The following is a 17,587-nucleotide window of genomic DNA, read 5'->3' as shown; positions in this document are numbered from 1 at the left end:
ACTATTATAGCAACGCGGTGAAATCCTACACCATCATGCATTGCTACACGATGCTTTGGAGAACATATTGCGATAGCTAATGTACTATGGCCGCGCAAAGATCTATAATGAGAACGACAACGCCTCCAAAAACTGCCAGAAAAACGATGTGGAGCAGTGACACGAGAGGTTCCAACTGCGCCACGCACAATCCGTTTTTTGGACGACGTATCCTTTTTTCGAAAACGAGCGCCAAACCATAGTAGATCAAATGTCCCGTTAGTCGACTAAGTGATCTGTAAGGTAGGGTACTAAGGTTTAAAACGTTGAGAATCGCTGGAACATTGCACTCTAAGAAGAGAATGTGAGCGGTTCGTCGGTAAAGAACAAGAAATGACTGTCTACCGTTCAGATAAGCCGTCAGCGCCTGAGTCAGTCGGCCGAAACATGCGAACAGTTCTTCGATGACGTAATTCTGGAATGTGCGCAACTAATCGGCGACCGAGAACGCCTTTGAAATGGGTGCATCATTCCCGCAACGTGCACACTTTATGGACTTCCATCCAGGGATAATTAGCCTGAGCCAATGAGGAGAAGTAGCGAAAGAACATTCCGTCTATAGGCATATAGATCTTCTGGAGTTTTATGATCTTATTGATCGCAAACTGTTATGAGCACATCTAAAAGGTTGGTTCATGCTCGGAGTGTACTAACTTTCTCATTGGACTGCAATTATCCCCTGTTCTATTCTTCCGCTTTTAGTTTGCATCTGAAGAGAACGTACTGTTATTCCTGTCCTCTCTGCTGGCTGTATTTTTTTTAAAATCCGAAAATCGAGAATTTGTGGAAGAACATGACCCACCACGAATTTGTATTTAAGGATAAAAAAGTGAGTGGAATTATTTCGTGAAAAATTGTTTACGAAGAAGATGAAATTTCTCCCAGTGCTTGTATCTATTTATTTTGCTTGAAAACTCTGTGATAGTTTAACTAATGGTGAAACCTAAAATCCCTGCGGCTTTTATTTGTTCTCCGATTCCTTACCTCACATGCCCTATCAGTTTCTATCATTTCCACATATACTGCCCCAGTTGGTAATGCGTTTTTATTTATTCATTTTCGGTGAACAAACAGCATTTTTTTTAGTTATTTCCTTTTTTACCCCACAAAAATATTCGATCTAGTTTGCCTTGAAGAATTCTTGTTAGTCGCGATTCAATCTGACTCAAATCGTTCAGCACCGCTCATTGAGCGTAATTACGTTACGGTACTCTTTTTACTGTAAATTCCCTTAATTTTCCATCGTTTTAAACTGGAATGAGCATATCTACGAAGTCCGTTTCTACACTGAAGTGTTCTTCTGAAATGGGAACAGCGGAGAAAAACGCTGCAACTTTTTCTCGTTCGTAGCCTTATTTGAAGTGTAGTGAGGAGTTGGTAATTTCGTCACGAAAAAGATCCGTATCAACTAAAATCAATTGAAGATAAAGTGAGTTCGGGAAAAATATATCTTTGTATGTGTTATCAATTGGAAATACATAAATTTGATGTAAGAGCTTCAAATTATTAGACTGGTGACTTTTTAAACAGCGGTCTCCAGTTATTTCAGCAGGACGATCATTGAGCTCTGCCGTCCGCGCTCACCCTTATTCCATGAGGTCAAGTGAATTGACGCAACGTCTGTGGAAAAAGGCGCCTTAACTATATTTTTGCAAATGATTCCATATTACTTCGCAGCTGCAGCTATCGAAAATTTTACTTTAAAAGAAATCCGACACCTGTTGTCCATCTTCTTGAGATATTTCTTCTTGTTTTTCTATAATTTTTTTCCTAAAATTTCATCACTCAAGCGAATAGAAGTGTTTGTGTCTTAGGTAAACTAAACTAGACTACAAAAAGATAAGATAAACTAAGTTTTAAATTAAATGTACCTGTGTACAGTAGTTTTTAGTTTTTTGTATCTTACGCTTTGAAAACAAAAAGTCTTAAATCTATAAAAACACGTGAAACGTTTGAACGTTTTACGTGTTTTTATAAATGGATTTTATATATTTGCAGCCATCTGGCCCTCCTCCACTTATTGCTGCGCCGTCATCATGACATCGGTGCAGCGTTATCGTAATGCACATATTAGGCTGGACAGAAAGTTTTGCCACCCATTTTTCGAAATTTCCAGAACTTTTCCTTTTTGGGCGGAACTCATGTTGCACCATGTTGTATTTGTAGAACATTCTCTAAGTTTCTACACAATAGGTATATATAACCGGGGGCCTTTCTTAACTTTAATCACGTTATCAATTACGCAAGAGCAACTTCGAGCTATCGTCTTCTATGAATGGCGTGGCGGCATTGGAGCAGCGGGAGCAGTACCCAACATCAGCAGCAGATTGGGCGAGGGCACCACTACCATCAGGACTGTCAAGCGCTGGTTCGATCGCTTCGTAAGCGGAGACACCGACTTCGAAGACAAGCCCCGATCGGGACGCCCCCACACTGCCGAAGACTCCGCCATTCTCGACACTGTCAAAGAAGATCAGGAGATCAACCTCAGGAGTCTTGCGACGAGACCCGAGTGTAGCCATTCAACAGTCGTCAGTTGCCTCCAGGCCCTCGGCTACAGAAAAGTACAGGCTCAATGGATCCCTCAATGGGTCCTTCACGGATGGCACCCAGTTTACCCGAGTATCCATCTGTCAATCTCTTCTTCTTTGCCTGCATCGAAAGGAGTTTCTCGAAGATCTTATTACTGGAGATGAGAGTTGGGTCTTCTACGACTCTAACGCGCACAGTGCCGTGTCTCTCCCACGAGCAGAAGACCCGCCGACGCAAGCCAATTAGACCTCCACTCGAAGAAGTGTCTCCTTTGTTGCTCCTGGGATTCGAAGAGAATGCTGTTTTATGAGCTGTTCTCACAAGGCCATACCGTCACCGGTTCCATATACGCTAGTCAGCTCGAGGAGCTCGCATCGGCCGTTTGAGAAAAACGGCTAAGACGAGCTTCGGTGCACCTCTTCCACGATAACGCTATGCGGCATGTAGCTAAGGAGACCCACCAAAAACTGGAGGAGTTAGGCTGGGACACGGTACTCCATCCCCCTATTTTTCCGACCTTGCCCCCTCAGAGTACCACCTATTCCAGCCCCTCAAGGCTTTTCTAGTCAGAAAAAAAATTATTCATTGAATGAGAAAAATCAAGAAAAAAGTCAAGACTTTCTGTCTAATAATTTGTGTCCAATATCCTAATATTTTGTGGATTGTTTCATGTGATTTTATGTCATTATTCGTTGAATGAGAAAAATTAACTGTTTTTCATTTATAACATTATGTTGAGTTTTTTGAAAACATGTAATGTATAGTAGTAACACATAATATGTGTGATATATATATATATATAAAACATGTAATAAATAATGGAGTGTACATATTTGGGTCAGTTTTAATTCTTCTTGTCTTCTTGAAAAAAACTAAGATGTTGATTTCCTATAGTTCCGTAAATTTCTTACCAAATCCTTCTATCCACCGCAACACTTTCAAACAACAAAGAAATCCAAGTATTTTTTTCTTTGTGAGTCTTATTACACTTTTTCTGAATACGAATATGTAGGTCTTGACGTCTCTCTGTTGTCCCCAATGCGAAACAAACACAAAGATCTTATGTGCATGCTGTCTTAATATTTAGTTCGTATCTATGAACTTTTTATTTAAGTGATTAGCTATAATCACCTTATGGTTCTTCTGCAATCTCGAGTCAAGAAAAATTTTGGCAACTCCATCATTCTGGTCATAGCATCTCCACCTTAAAAACAGAGCATCGACTTTTAACGCGGTGCGTAACCCGCAGCGAAAGCGTGCAGTTCGCTTAGTACATTGCAGAACTCGGCGTGATTCCTCTCATCTCTTCCTAATCGTTGCAAAAAACGTCATGGGAACCGCTTAACCGCTTTATTTCCTACGTAGGCGCTAGAAGGCGCCTCTACGTACGTCTATTCATTGATTTTATTTGAATAGGCTGGTGAGAAGACCTCATTGATCTTCGAGCACTGGACACAGTGCGGGCATAAAGGTGGAGCGTTTTCACGTACTTCGTAGGAACAAACACTCGCCTTTCCCTCGCCGTTTTCCAGGACGACCAGGAGGAATTGAAGGGACCACGGTCATACTTGTAATCTACACACCAAACTCCATTTTTTCTTACAGGTGTCACAGCTGCGTGAGCTGCCTTTGAAGACGAATTGGCTAAAGTAGCATAGCATATTAGCAACTCGGCGGATGTGAATAAAAGACAAGAAAACGAAAGACAGGAGACAATACTTGGATTATTTCCCGGGGGAAGAATCACCGGAAAAATGGAGGACGTAGTGTGCCGAGTGTAGACCTCATTAATTTTCAACAGCTCGCACTGGGATGCGTGTACAAAGGTGGCGCATTGCAGCTGAAGTCGTAAAAAACGGCGTTTTTCGAACCGTTTTTTTTACGACGATTAGGCAAACGCAGTATTCCTTGATTAATTTACAGCAGTCGTGGAGTCAGAATTTCAATTGCTATCATGGAGCTGCGGACACTAAAGAGTAACGCGTATTCACGTATTCATGATTATTCTATGAGAACTGGCGATTCGGTAACAGCGGTTCGGCATAAATTTTGCCGGAAGTTTCATATTAAAGGCATCACCCCAGGAATCTGAGGTGGTGCAGATTTCAAGTGGAGTATTCGTATACGGGATGGGAGACTATGGAGAGGGGGGTGATTCCGTCTATTTCTTCCTAATTGCCGTAAAAAACGGCCCGGAAGATGCGGCGCCGTACAAGGCTGGCGCGCTCCAGTCGAATTCCCTGTAGAAAATATTGTGCCAGAATGCCTGAAGCCGTATCTTAAGGGCCGTTTTTTACGGCAATTAGGAAGAAATGGACGGAATCACCCTCCTCTCCATAATCTACTATCCCCTATAAGAATACTCCACCTGAAATCAGTACCACCTCAGATTCGTGGAGTGATGCCTTTAATCGAACTTCGCACACGTGACACAATCGTGCTTTAGGTTAATAATCTTAGAACAGGGGGTGCAATAATGAAAAAAAAATCGCGTGGCATCCACCATTCCGTGCGTACTACAGAGAACGCAGAAGCCATGGGACAAACGATGCTGTGAAGCCGACTCCGTTCTGTTTGGCGCCGTGCAACAGAACGTTGAATCAGCGATCGTACTGTATGACGGATTTCGCATGGCGAATTACATTTTCATCAATACGAAATGGCGATTGTGCAGGAATTGGATGTAAGGGATTAAACCCGCTTCCTCCAGTGATTTCAACAATGCATCAGTGAAAACGGACATCGCATGTCAGGTGTAATTTTCCTTACATGAATTATCAAAATACTATGTCCCTACACATGTTGTTCTGTCAATAAATTTTGTTTGATGCAAAAACTAATGATTTTAATGTTATTATCTCAAAAGCATTCGGTTCCCTGTCGTACACTATACACTGATGTGTTGTGTGTATTTTATTCTTCAGATAAATAGTATAATATGCATGTATTAGTTAAGCTGTTGCCTTTCACTGCAATGTTGACTCTGGTACCTCCTTCTTCTCCGGACTCAAGAATGTTTTCCGCACCTGCTCATGTAAAATTTTCAACCTCTCCAATTAATGACCGTTTTGGTCCGACTGTAGATAGTGGAGCGAGCGGTTGGGAGGGAGGTTGAACCATCGCTTCACTCGCAGTGCAGCGTTGGAGCTAATGAGGGTCCCACTTCGATTTTAACTACCAGCTCAGGTACCGCTTCGAGAACAACCAAATGCATCGAGCTTCAAGCCGTTTTAGCTTGACTATGCCAATAGGCAAACTAACGTCACAACGTATCTACTGGGATAGCCTGGTCGAGATTAGCGGGACTAGTGCTGATCACATTTTAAGAGGTATGCACAAAGGGATAATTAACTTGGAATACTTATAACATGATATAACTATAATACAAAATAATACCTCGGACTTAATTATATGCTTCAGATTGATGCTAGTTACCATCTCTTATCTCTCATCTGCTCTGGTCTGTTTGCATCTGTCTTTCATATTCGTTTATTTTGTAATTCTGAGAACTATCCATCTTTCCTTTGTCCAGGAATGTGGTATTATTCTGTACAACGATAACAATGTTAAGTGAAATCCTAAAACTGTCCGCCAATTGAATGATTAACCATAAAAGTACAGAACTCTAACGATTTAATCATAGACACAGAAACACGACATAAATGGTTACGAGCGATTAATTTTCAAGGTCGATATTAAGTAGGTTGTACTTGTGAGGAGAGTTTAGGCATAGTACCTGAAAAATAGCAAAATTGTTGTAATGATAAGGAAATTGCCTATGAAGTCTGGATAAATTTCAAGAGCAATGAAGGTGAACAGAGAAAAACTTTAGAACTGAAAGGATGAGTTACAAGTGACTAATAACTGAAAAGTTGAGATTCTACTCAAAAATTGAAGCCTTTTAAGTGGTAAGCTTTTTTCATTATGTAAGGGACTACCTTCTCTCCCTCAAAATCCACATTTTATTGGTTTTCCCAACGTTGAGACAGCTATTTTAGCAGTTTATCCGAAACGAATGCAATGGCTCTGGCTTTGCTTAGATAGGCTGAAATCCACTCGATCAGTGAAACACTCAAACTTCTTAGGAAACTTCTCTGTAAAATGCTCCAATATTGATTATCCCCTGATTGCCGCAGGCCTCTGGATTGATCTGCTGCTCAAAATAAACTTGATTTTAATTTTATATTCAAATAATTTCTAGTATAGCTACTAAATGGGGCGGGTGGGGTGTAGCGGTTAGAGGTTTCGCTTCCTGCACGATCGATCGGAGGTTCGAATCCGCCCTAGTGCTCACCAAGCCTTTCATCCCTCCGGGGTCGATAAATTGGTACCAGACTTGTCTGGGAGGATAAAAAACACTGACTTGGCACATCGGCTAGCCACCGCAAGTCATTGTATAGGCCAGTTATACGTTCGTAAACCTCAAACGATTCTGAATTGAAGTGAACGTGGGGACGCATCCCAAGCGGATTGATTAACGCCAGAAACTTTATCCTTTATCCTTTATAGCTATTAAATTATTGAATATTACTATCACTTCTAGTATAGCTATTAAAATGAACTTTGCTTGCGTTGATCCGTTGCAGTGTCCCTCCTGAGTTTGCAGCTGCTTTGCAAAGTCGTTATCAATGAACTTTTTAAGAGTTTTTTCGAGGTCAAGATATCGAAAGTAGACATCGCGCCGCTTACAACAATGCACTTTTGGCTTAGCTTTTACATGCATACCTAGGACTGATGGAAGTTATGTAACTGAGAACAGAATGAAAACGCGAACCCTCCTATAAAGCCTTGTTTTTAAAGAAGATACCGCTTTTATTATTTCATTATTTTACTCCAGTCTAATCAGCTCTGTCTATGAAACTACTAGGATATACTACACTATATATAATGTATATAGTATATAATATAATAATATATAATATATACTAAGAACTAGATATATAGCCAAGCAATCCTATGAGCAGTAAATCATTGTGTGTCCTGCTTATTTCAGAGACAAATTGTGCGTCATCAGATATAATCCAGCGGTTTTTTATGCAATGATTTGTTGGTTATAACTCGTCTCCCCTGATCGAAATGATCTTTTCTCCACATTTGGAGGGTCGTCTTTTAGCGATTTCTCGCACGAAAAATGTGAACATTTTTCGACTGTGTTATAGTCGGATCTGACGGATCTGAGGCTCGGTGCAGCGCGGATGAACGAAGTTCTTGGGATCCAGGGGAACCCTTGCTACCACATTTCATCGCTGCAGTTTGCGATTGTTCTACTGCATTCGATCCGGACCACCAGTCCCACCATGCCGCCTCAAGCACCGCAACTGAACTGAAACTCTGTTCGTTTTGACTCAAGTGTATCATGTGTGGAATTGGATCATGTCTCTCTTTCAACGTTGGCTCTTCTGGAACAAGAACTCTTGCAGTCAGCGAATGATATCGGAACAGAGTGTAGAAGATCTGAAGAGCGATACCAGACAAGCAGAAACACGATGACAGGTGATGGTCGCAACGCTTTTTGAACGGGATAACGGAAAAACTGCAAGACGTCAATCCATCGTTTGAGATGCATCAATGCGTTCGAGTTGAATTTAAAATCGTTGGAGGTTTATGAAAGCTCTATAAGATGTCTACCCTATAAAATAATTCACGGAGATTAGCCGATGTAACAAGTAATCGTGTTCATTCCTCTTAGATAACCAAGGTAACATTTTTCTTACGGAGAGGTGAGGGGTTTGGTTGGCTTGGGTCGGTTTCAGATCATCGACCTTGATTGCAGCGGAACCTCTTATCATTGTGTTGGAACATATGTGTATGTACAGTCGGCTCAAAATAACCTGGCTTGAATGGTTACGTTTGGAGCTTTGCGTATTTCTCTGCGCTACAGTGATACGTTCGCAGATCACCACAGGGCAGCGCAGTTAGTGTAGTTGAGCGTGTAGTTCGTCTGTCGATTTCGTGAAGGTCCCATCGCGCAGACATCAAACGTAAGCGCTATCGTCACATTGCACCACAAATCAGATTGTTTTAACCTTACTGCGTATGCATTCCAAATGCAAATGATCCCCGAAGATGAGCACGTTTCACCGCACAGAAAGTCCACGTGTTTCGCTGCGTTGACAACATGTGCATTTTCAACGACATCTCGTTCACAGAGAATATATTTAGTTTGGAAGCCTCAGCAGTAGTCATTCATACATTAATCTCTTGGTTGCAATAGAATTAGTAGTCCGTGTTAATTCGTTATGTTCAGACGGACGCTACTGTCGCAATTGTTAAGTACTGACATTGATGGTTGATGGATTTGTGCCGAGCTGGATCAGAACGAAGAAAAAACCAATCGTTTAATCTCACAAAGCAACTTTTCACATAGAAATTTTACTTGGCAACGAAATATCCTGCTTAATCGTTTTGCTTAATCTAATATTTTTTTGATGAATGCAACCCAAATTTCTCATCAATGTGCAGAAAAAAGCAGTCTTCAATCGCGTGGATATCATTCCGAGACCATAATCATGATCATGATTCGTTGTTGTGCATTGATTAACTACAGGACTGACTAAGACAAAACGAAACTTGGGCGGAAATCCATCCTTATCACTGGGAACGAGATGACATCTGGGATTTCCTTTGTGAAATCCACGTCAAAGCACATGAGGGAGGTATCACGCGGCTGTAACACGCTGTGCGTGGGGTGGAGCATCTGGCGGATTTATTTTCTTGGCCTCACGAAGCACATATGAGCGTCTTTGATAAGGTATGTTCACGTTTTATTGCATAATTCTCTTTTTTTGCTTTAACTTAACTTTGTAATATAATGTAATAAGAAAATAATATTATTGCAATGGCAATCACTAATCACTTGTTACTCTTTCGTCTGCTTAGTTCATCGATCGATTGATTTTGTCTAACAAATGAAAAAATTAAGTGACCCAATATGAAAATCTTAGAACGAAATGCTCAAAGATATGCAGGTGTGAATAAAAGAAGTAATTATTAATATTTATCTCTGACCAAAACAAAAAATGTTCGGTAAGCTTTAACGCAGTAGCTATGTAAGAACCACCGGCCGGTAAGACTCCGTTGATTTCGCACTATTCGATTGTGTACGCCGTACAGGTCGGCTTTCACTGCCACGGATGTGCGCTGGTCAGGAGTCGATCTGACGAGCTTCGTCCTGATAACAGAGAACGAACGCATTGCGCCATACTCCCGCGTGATAACCGGCTGTAGAGGAAGGTCTACATGGCTTTGATTTTGCAGGTAAAAGAAAAGGCGATCGAATCGAGATGGTCCGTTGCTCCTTACAAAGGATTTATAGGAGGGACACCAACAAACACCTATGACGAAATTGTTTCTTTAGCGTAAGTTGCAAAAACACTTTACTTAATTTTTTTTAATTTACCTGCACACACGTTGTTTTTTTCTTCTAAATACGTGAGAAATAGTATTCTACCATAATTACCGTTGTGATGTATTTTTTTCGTCTTCTTGACATCTTCATCTTCTTTCTCTTCATATTACCGGTTGTTTATGGCTTGTTCCATAATCTATCTTCTTATTTTTTTGTTTTGTTTCTTCCCTTCATCACAATCACAACTTCATTGTCACATTCATTCCGAATAGCCAAGTGTTCCTCAACGGTTTTTACTTAAAAGATGTTCTCCGTGAAAAAAAGAAAGATCCTTAGTTTTTCCTTAACCGATACTTATGATTTCCTTTTTGTTGGTACTGTCCAAGAGTTAATGGAAGATGGCGATAGTGGGATGAAATCAGTTTGAAGTATGAAGAGCAGATACATCACATATTCATCTTGTTTTATCTTTAGAGGTCTCCTCCGCGACAGTGTATGCACAGACGTAAAAAGATTGTGACGAGCAAAAATCAATAGCAAAAATTGCTGAATGGTTTGGAAATTAGAGCAGCTTCCACTTCTCTAATTCCGCAACCTTTTTTTTCGTACTATTTATTATTTTATGTTTGATTTTTTCCATTTATTACTTCACTATTTCATTCTATTTTATAATTTGAACTTATATTTTTTGTTCTTTAATTCCTTGTTTTATTTTCTCTGATGATTTTTTTCAAAATCTCTGTTTTTCTGGAATGTCCTTCTAGTTTACTTCCGCTGGAATGAAAACTCTACAATGACAAATTATCCAGTAAATAAGGTGGCTTAGGATAGTTGAAAGAAGGTGTATAACAACAAAAGAATCAAACAACTCTTGAGAACTGAATCATAGCGCAGCAACGAGGCAACAACGGCAAATTTAGATCTGTGAAAAAATTCTTAATGGTACGGTACTGGCATAAAAAAATAAAATGATGAAGGAGAATTTCAGCGATTTTGAACTTTATTGAACTCAAATGAGAGACACTGTACATAGCTCGGAACCAAGAAACCGAAGTAGTTCTTGTGTCAATATTTGCCCGGCTTTCCTTCACGAAACCCTATGCATAGCATAACATTTTCTCACTTCGCTCTTAAAAACTTAATTTTAGCATGATTTCACTGTGACTTTTCCATTTCACCAGAAGAAAAGAAAATCCAAAAAAAAAATCACTCGCGATAAATCTCTTTTTTGAATAGCCTTTACTTCTAAATAAGAGGGGAATTTTCTTCTCATTTTTTGCAATACGAGTATAATACTGAGGTCTGGAAAAGTTGTACAATATGTGTCCCTTACAAGAAAGTAAAATATAATGTGTTGGGCGAACGATAGAAAAATCTTATTGACTCATCCAGTACTGCCGGTAGAAAGTGAGCGGGGCAGTTTTCGGCAGAAATCTGCGAAAAGAAACCCTGATTCCTGCGTTCGTACTCGGTGCAGAATCAAACGAAAATGGAAAAACTATGTTTTCCTAACATTACTAAGCAGGACTCCAAGCACAGACGTGAATTTGTCGTAGAATAGTCTACGAGACTTTGGAAAAGGAGAAGATATTCGGATAAAGATAACATAGGTACAGATATTGGTGCTGCAGCATAAGCAGATCTTCGGAAAAAAAAACTCTCTTTCATTTCTCAAGGATTTCTCATGGGACCATGTGAAGGGTACGAAGAGAAGAATTTGTGTAACAAACCCTTAATTACTGTCTCTTTCGTTTCTGGAAACTGCGGACAAGGAAACTTTTCTTCTTGTTACGATTATTTAAATAGATAGACTAAACTGAAGAGGTATCACTGTAACTCGTAAACTCCTTGATTGGAGAATTATTACTGAAGGGCACGCGTACTGTAATGAAAAGAAGAACTCTGTAGGAATAAAAGGGAAAATATGGAGTAGGATAGGTTTTGAGGAGGTTACTCCTCCTTTCATAACTCCGTCCGTCAACGTCCGGATGTTTTGGAAGAATTTAAAGTTGCTTTTTCGCAGAATTTGGAGATCGCTTTCGTCGCTGTCTTTACGCTCTCGCATTTTTTTCTTCTCATTCGGGCGATTCATATCCCCTTTTTTGAAAAAATAAGTCAATAAATATGCATGTTTTCGTCGGGAAATGTGTTGTGGATTAGTGTTTGACTGCGAGGCAATCAGATGTTTTTGAGAGTGTAAAGCAGGCGCCTCTCTTCACGTTCTCGCCACCGTTTGTTGGGTTGACAACAAATACAAACAGTCGTTTCCGGATACTGATAGTGTCGCACATCTGCTACGATACAATCACATGATATGTGGATGCTTACTTTCTGCTAAATACACTATCTTAGCATACGGAAACAAGAAATTTGATGATTCTTATTGAGGACTAATTATGGATCCGAGGATGTAATTAATTAGGTCATCCGACAATTAATTGCGTGAACGTAATGCATCCAAGAGAATTTTAACTTATAGAAGGTCGATATTGTGGAACAAGTTCCTCTTTTCTCGGAAATGGCTAACGAAAACAGCTGCTCATCGGTACTAGCCACCGACGAGCAAATGATTTCTGGCGACTTAGAGGTCATTATCCGCACTCGTTGGCACAGCAGTACAAGAAAAGTCCGTCCAAAAGAATTTTTCTTTCCGTCAAAGCATCCCGGCTGTACGAAAATCTGTAAGAAGTAACATTTCCTAAAAATTTTGTAGTTAATGATTGTTTTAAGCTTGTTGATGGATAAAGTTTATCTTTACTTTCGGTCAGAGAAATGTTACCGTCTTTTCTCTAAAAGGAGAAAGCAGAATGTATTAGAAATATAATTTCTGTTCATACATATTGGCATACGCCGCAGTCCAAGAGTATTCCGAGATTTTTCAACTTTTTTTGAGTAAAACAACTGTTGCTTTACAAATTTCCGGTGTGTATATTACTGACACTTTAGTGCAACATTACGCCTTTGACAACAATGTGGTACTGAAAATTTGGAATGTAGCTGGTAAAAGACATTTCCTACCGATCCGATGTGATTGTCATGATTTCCTACAAAAGCATTCGAACAATGAGAAGTAAATCAATAACTGCGGAAATTCAAATATAGAAATGTGATTCTTTTCGATCGATGTTGTTTTTTACAAGGTTTCTCTCCATTTTGGACAATAGGTTAGGAATTGAGGTTCCAATAAAATGCGTAAATAAAATGCGTAAAATAAATCCAATATGGTACCATCTCATCCTATATGATAGCGATATATGGTTTTTATTACGTCGGTATTTTCAAATGAAATGATTCCCAGTCGAATTTTTCTGGATACGACGCAATGTGCTCAGCATTCTACAACGATAAGTGCATGAACAGACGTTTTTGAAAAAAAGGATTGCTGACGGATATCCACTCGTCACCGCGAATGAAAGCTTGTTCCATCTAGGTTTTGTATCTGTTGCACTGCTACATAACATTATTGTTATTTTTGGAAGCACTTTATATTTTCTTCTTGAGATATGACGAAACATATGTTTTGGAATAATGGGGATCTATACGTGTAGCTTCAACTATGTCAATAAAACTGCAATAAGTGCGATTCAGTAACGGATGCACACATTTCTTCTGCTCCATTTCCTAACATATTCATATAAATGTGTTGTGATCTCCAACATTTAAGTTCCATTGATGTAGTTGTCGGCAGAACGATCTACTAGGTTGATCTGAAAATCTTGCACCAAATTTCACAGTTTCATGACAATGCCCGATTTCGCATGGCAAAGTTTATCCGATAGGAAATTCCCGAACTTGGTTGAGAAGTTCTGCTGCGCTCTGCTTCTGACTCGGTCCCGTCTGACTACCAGTTGTTTCGGGCACTGATACTACATCTACGAGTGAAGAAATCCCATGATCAGAAAGAGAGATTGACAAAAATGAGATTTCGTGCTTCTTCGACTCGCAGCTGCCAAAGTTATGGACTTCTAAAAATGATAGTCTAATGCAACATTGGACATATGTAATGATTGGTAATTATTTTAATCACCAACATCTGTGAGCAAAGAAGTTATAGCCGGGTCAAAACAACATGAATCACGAGTGTAGTTGCGGTGCATTTGCGCAGGCGCTCGGAGCGGCGCTGGTAGGTTCTCGATGGTGGAGGCAGCAGTTAGAACCGAGTTGGGATCGTCGCAAACTGCAGCGATGGGTGGTGCCAGCAAGGTTTCACCACGCTCCTAGCTTCTACCTCCACCGAAGCGCCTCGAGAGAAGCAGCATACGCAAATGCGTACGTGCTTCATGTCGTTGCGACCTTGCTATACTATCATCGCCGAGCACGTTCAGAGGAACCGACGCGACGCATGTGTTGCGAAGGCGGGCGGCTCTGCGGTTTTGGTGTTATTGAGCGCACTGTTGTGAATAGTCAGTCAGTCCCAATATTCCGCCTCTCGGACGCACATCTCTATCAATAGAGTAGTTCTAATATGTAGGTTGAACGGGTTCCCGGAACATATTGCCCGTATCCATTGCCCGTAAACGCGTCGTGTCATCGCTGTTGAATACGTTCGACGATGACTGTAAATGATTGCTCTTGTCTCCTGGCAGATTAATCTAATATAGACATTGACTGATCATATCCACTTTATTTGGACTGCAGTGTGATTTAATAGTTGAAAAACAAGTAAAATGAACTAGAAGGAGGTATTTCAATGCCGATTTTGCTTAATTTGCTTACAAATCTTTCTAGGAGCAGTTCCATGTTAAGAAATGTTATTTAAAATTTGGCTTAGATTTGACGGAGTGAACAACTTGTACCACCATGCGAAGCATTCACGTTATGACGAAATGTACTATCCATACTTGGGCTCGTTCAGAGAGCGAAAAATGTTCACTACTCTTGCGCCAAGCCTCTGCATGCCAAGGAGGTTTGTGGACAACTATGTTCCTTTTTTTGTCCAGGTCTTGTGGTACTTTTGGACTAGTTCTGAGCTTTTTTTGAACGTTTTACACTGCACAAACGCTTCTTCCAGAAATCGGACGTGTTCCTATGAGCTAGCGCCGCACAAGGCCTACTCTCCAAAACAAGGAGAATGGCTTGTTGAGAGAGATAGGAAGTGAGTTTAGTCGAATCCTCATGCGCGCGCTCTCGTACGACGATAACCAGTTTAAGCTACCGTGTGATGCTTCCTCGAACAGGACCACACCTGAGTCCGGATATTACGATACCTGAGATGCCGCTTCTAAGGAGATCCTATACACTTCCGACAAGCACTACAAGGTGAGGGCAGCTTACAATAAGCCAAGTTAAAGGCATCACCCTACGAATCTGGATTGGTGTGGATTTCCGATGGTTAAAGACTGTACGGGGTCGTGGGTTGCAGAAACGGATGGGATCCCGCTCATTTCTTCCTACTTGCCGTCAAAAACGGCTCTGAAGAAGCGGCGCGTGCAGGAGGGTGGCGCGCTCCGACAGAACTCATTGTAGAAAACAGCGTCCCGGAACGCTCGAAGTTCTATTGGAGCCACCTTTGTGCACGCGCCACATCTTCAGGGCCGTTTTTTTAGGCAATTAGGAAGAAATAAGCGTTATCCTACCCGTTTCTGCAATCTGTGACCCCTTATAGTCTTTGGCCATCGGAAATCAGTACCACTCCAGATTCGTGGGGTGATGCCTTTAAGAAGTTTAAACACAATGTATAAAAAGGTTTTTGATCCAGATTTGAAAACTATTTCCGCTATTGGCGTGGTCGTGCTTGCGGTTTGGATTACATCGCCCCTTTCCTGCAATCAGCGGATTGGCGACCAGCAGAGGTATGTAATACTTCTTTACAAGATTACACTGTATGCTCTATGCACCAGAATCGATGTAACTCGAAAAAAACTCCACTTCAGAGGTTAATTGACGAACTTCCGCACTAACCCTCGAAAAATATTAAAAGCGGTTCTTCTGGGATAGTACATTATTAAACAGATTCTCCGTCCAGCATTTTCACTGTTATTATTCTATTCTATTCGAGGAATTTGTCTCTCTCTCCCCTTCTCTTTCTTATTTTATCTAACGATCTTCCTCTGCACACTTGTGACGTATTGTTGACCTTGATAATAATACGGGAATACAACTATAAATAAACACGCGTTTTGCTGGCTGTGTAGAGTTAAAGTGAAGAGAAGTTAGTGAAGCAAACTATTCCCATGAATTCCCTAATTTTATCAAATTTCTTACTCCCGAAACCTGATGCGCTTGCGTTACGATTGCTTCCAAAGCAGCGCGATGGTCCCACAACGATCGCGTCTCCAGTCGTTATCACCCGACTGTCCACCTGGTTGCAGCGATGAACATCTTCCGTCGAGCGCACTGCTTCTTCTGCGTAAATAGCTTCCACTCTCTAATTCCCCTTCTCCCAACCCCTCCCCCTCGAATATGACGATGTTGGGACCTTTCCATGAAAAGATAATGTTACTGGTGGAGACTAAGAATGTGAGCGTTGTTACGTTCAATTCACTATGCTCGTCCTGAAAAACGGTTTTCCTGCACGAATTCGTTCATGGTTGCTCTTTATAATATCACCTTGCGCACGTGCCGCTTCGCGCAACAACCTATCTATTGGTTCTACTTGAGTAGGTCACCAGAGAAACTTCATCGATTATCGTTCCCAGAGCTCCGACGTGTATGTACAGATGTGGCGTGTTATGAGGTCCCTCGTAAGAAAATTCGTGCAAGAAGGCCGTTTTTAAAGCCGTCTTTCAGAACAAATAGCGGAAATTGAACTTGAACACGCTCATACTCATATTGTACATCCCTAACCCTATGTTTTTCTGGAGAGAGAAAAACATCGCCAATTTCGTGGTGAACGATACCGTTAAGATAAGATAAGCTGAGAAAGTGCGTGGGTTTCCGCAGACACCTTACGACGCGCTTGTTCACAAAAAAAAAACAACTTACAACTACTGTAAGTTTAGTTGTAAGAAAAAACTGGACAAAATGTTGTGAACTCTCCCCCAGTCTCAAGGTTGATGCTGGCTATTTTACTCAATCGTTGTACAATCCCTCAATCATTTTCGGGGCGAGTAGTACGGCGGTAGCTAATAAGTAGTGCGTTCTTTTGTTATTTTTGTCTATTTTATAACTTATTTTAGGACCGACGCTACCATCGCATATACTGGGCACCGGAATTCTTATCAATCACACCTTCTTGTCGACACGCTGCAAGTTTTATGCTGACAGCCTACTAGAGTCTGAGAAAAGCTTAAATTGCATTGACCATGTGATACATGTTATTTCACAAAAGTCCCGTCTAGTTGCAGTCTATTTTGTCTATCATTAAAGATGAAGTGCAATAATTCCATCCATTGTATCAAATGTCGCATAATGTACTGAATTAGTTCATTCTCATCGTCAAACGTCCACAAATAAAGTGCTCTACCGGGATCGCACTCTTCGAGTTGCACCCTCAGAACTCACACAGTGTTAGAGAAAGGACAATATGGCTTAGAATCTCTCCACATCATCCTAGATTTGCATAGCTTTCTACCATAATTGATTCTCCATAAAGGGAAAATTCTCATGTTCAAGGTGCTAGCAGGCTCTCCACCTGTTGCTCTCGTCTGCGAGTGCACGTCTCGAAATCTAAGAGTGTTCGTTATTATTTATCGACATCGATTCGCACTCACTTTGAAACAGGGCGCA

General features: G+C 40.8%; 2 protein-coding genes across 3 annotated transcripts; one reads left to right on the top strand and one right to left on the bottom strand.

The window, feature by feature from the left end:
* Nucleotides 1–832: 832 nt before the first annotated feature.
* Nucleotides 833–17,133, top strand: RB195_006722 (uncharacterized protein; the record flags this gene model as incomplete). Of its 2 annotated transcripts, none has more annotated exons than XM_064179958.1 (7): nucleotides 833–868; nucleotides 9,829–9,929; nucleotides 14,691–14,825; nucleotides 14,931–15,014; nucleotides 15,071–15,178; nucleotides 15,618–15,711; nucleotides 17,038–17,133. In XM_064179958.1, the coding sequence occupies 7 exons, from the start codon at nucleotides 833–835 to the stop codon at nucleotides 17,131–17,133; spliced, it is 654 nt and encodes a 217-aa protein (XP_064036871.1). The 2 variants fall into 2 exon arrangements, with proteins under 2 accessions (XP_064036871.1, XP_064036872.1); XM_064179959.1 differs by lacking the exon at nucleotides 833–868 and adding an exon at nucleotides 9,305–9,322.
* Nucleotides 2,274–2,561, bottom strand: RB195_006723 (uncharacterized protein; the record flags this gene model as incomplete). Its single annotated transcript, XM_064179960.1, has 1 exon — nucleotides 2,274–2,561. The coding sequence occupies one exon, from the start codon at nucleotides 2,559–2,561 to the stop codon at nucleotides 2,274–2,276; it is 288 nt and encodes a 95-aa protein (XP_064036873.1).
* Nucleotides 17,134–17,587: the final 454 nt, after the last annotated feature.

The sequence above is a fragment of the Necator americanus genome, chromosome I, assembly GCF_031761385.1.
Source record: "Necator americanus strain Aroian chromosome I, whole genome shotgun sequence".
Taxonomy (NCBI): Eukaryota; Metazoa; Nematoda; class Chromadorea; order Rhabditida; family Ancylostomatidae; genus Necator; species Necator americanus.
This window is presented reverse-complemented; position numbering and strand designations above follow the sequence as displayed.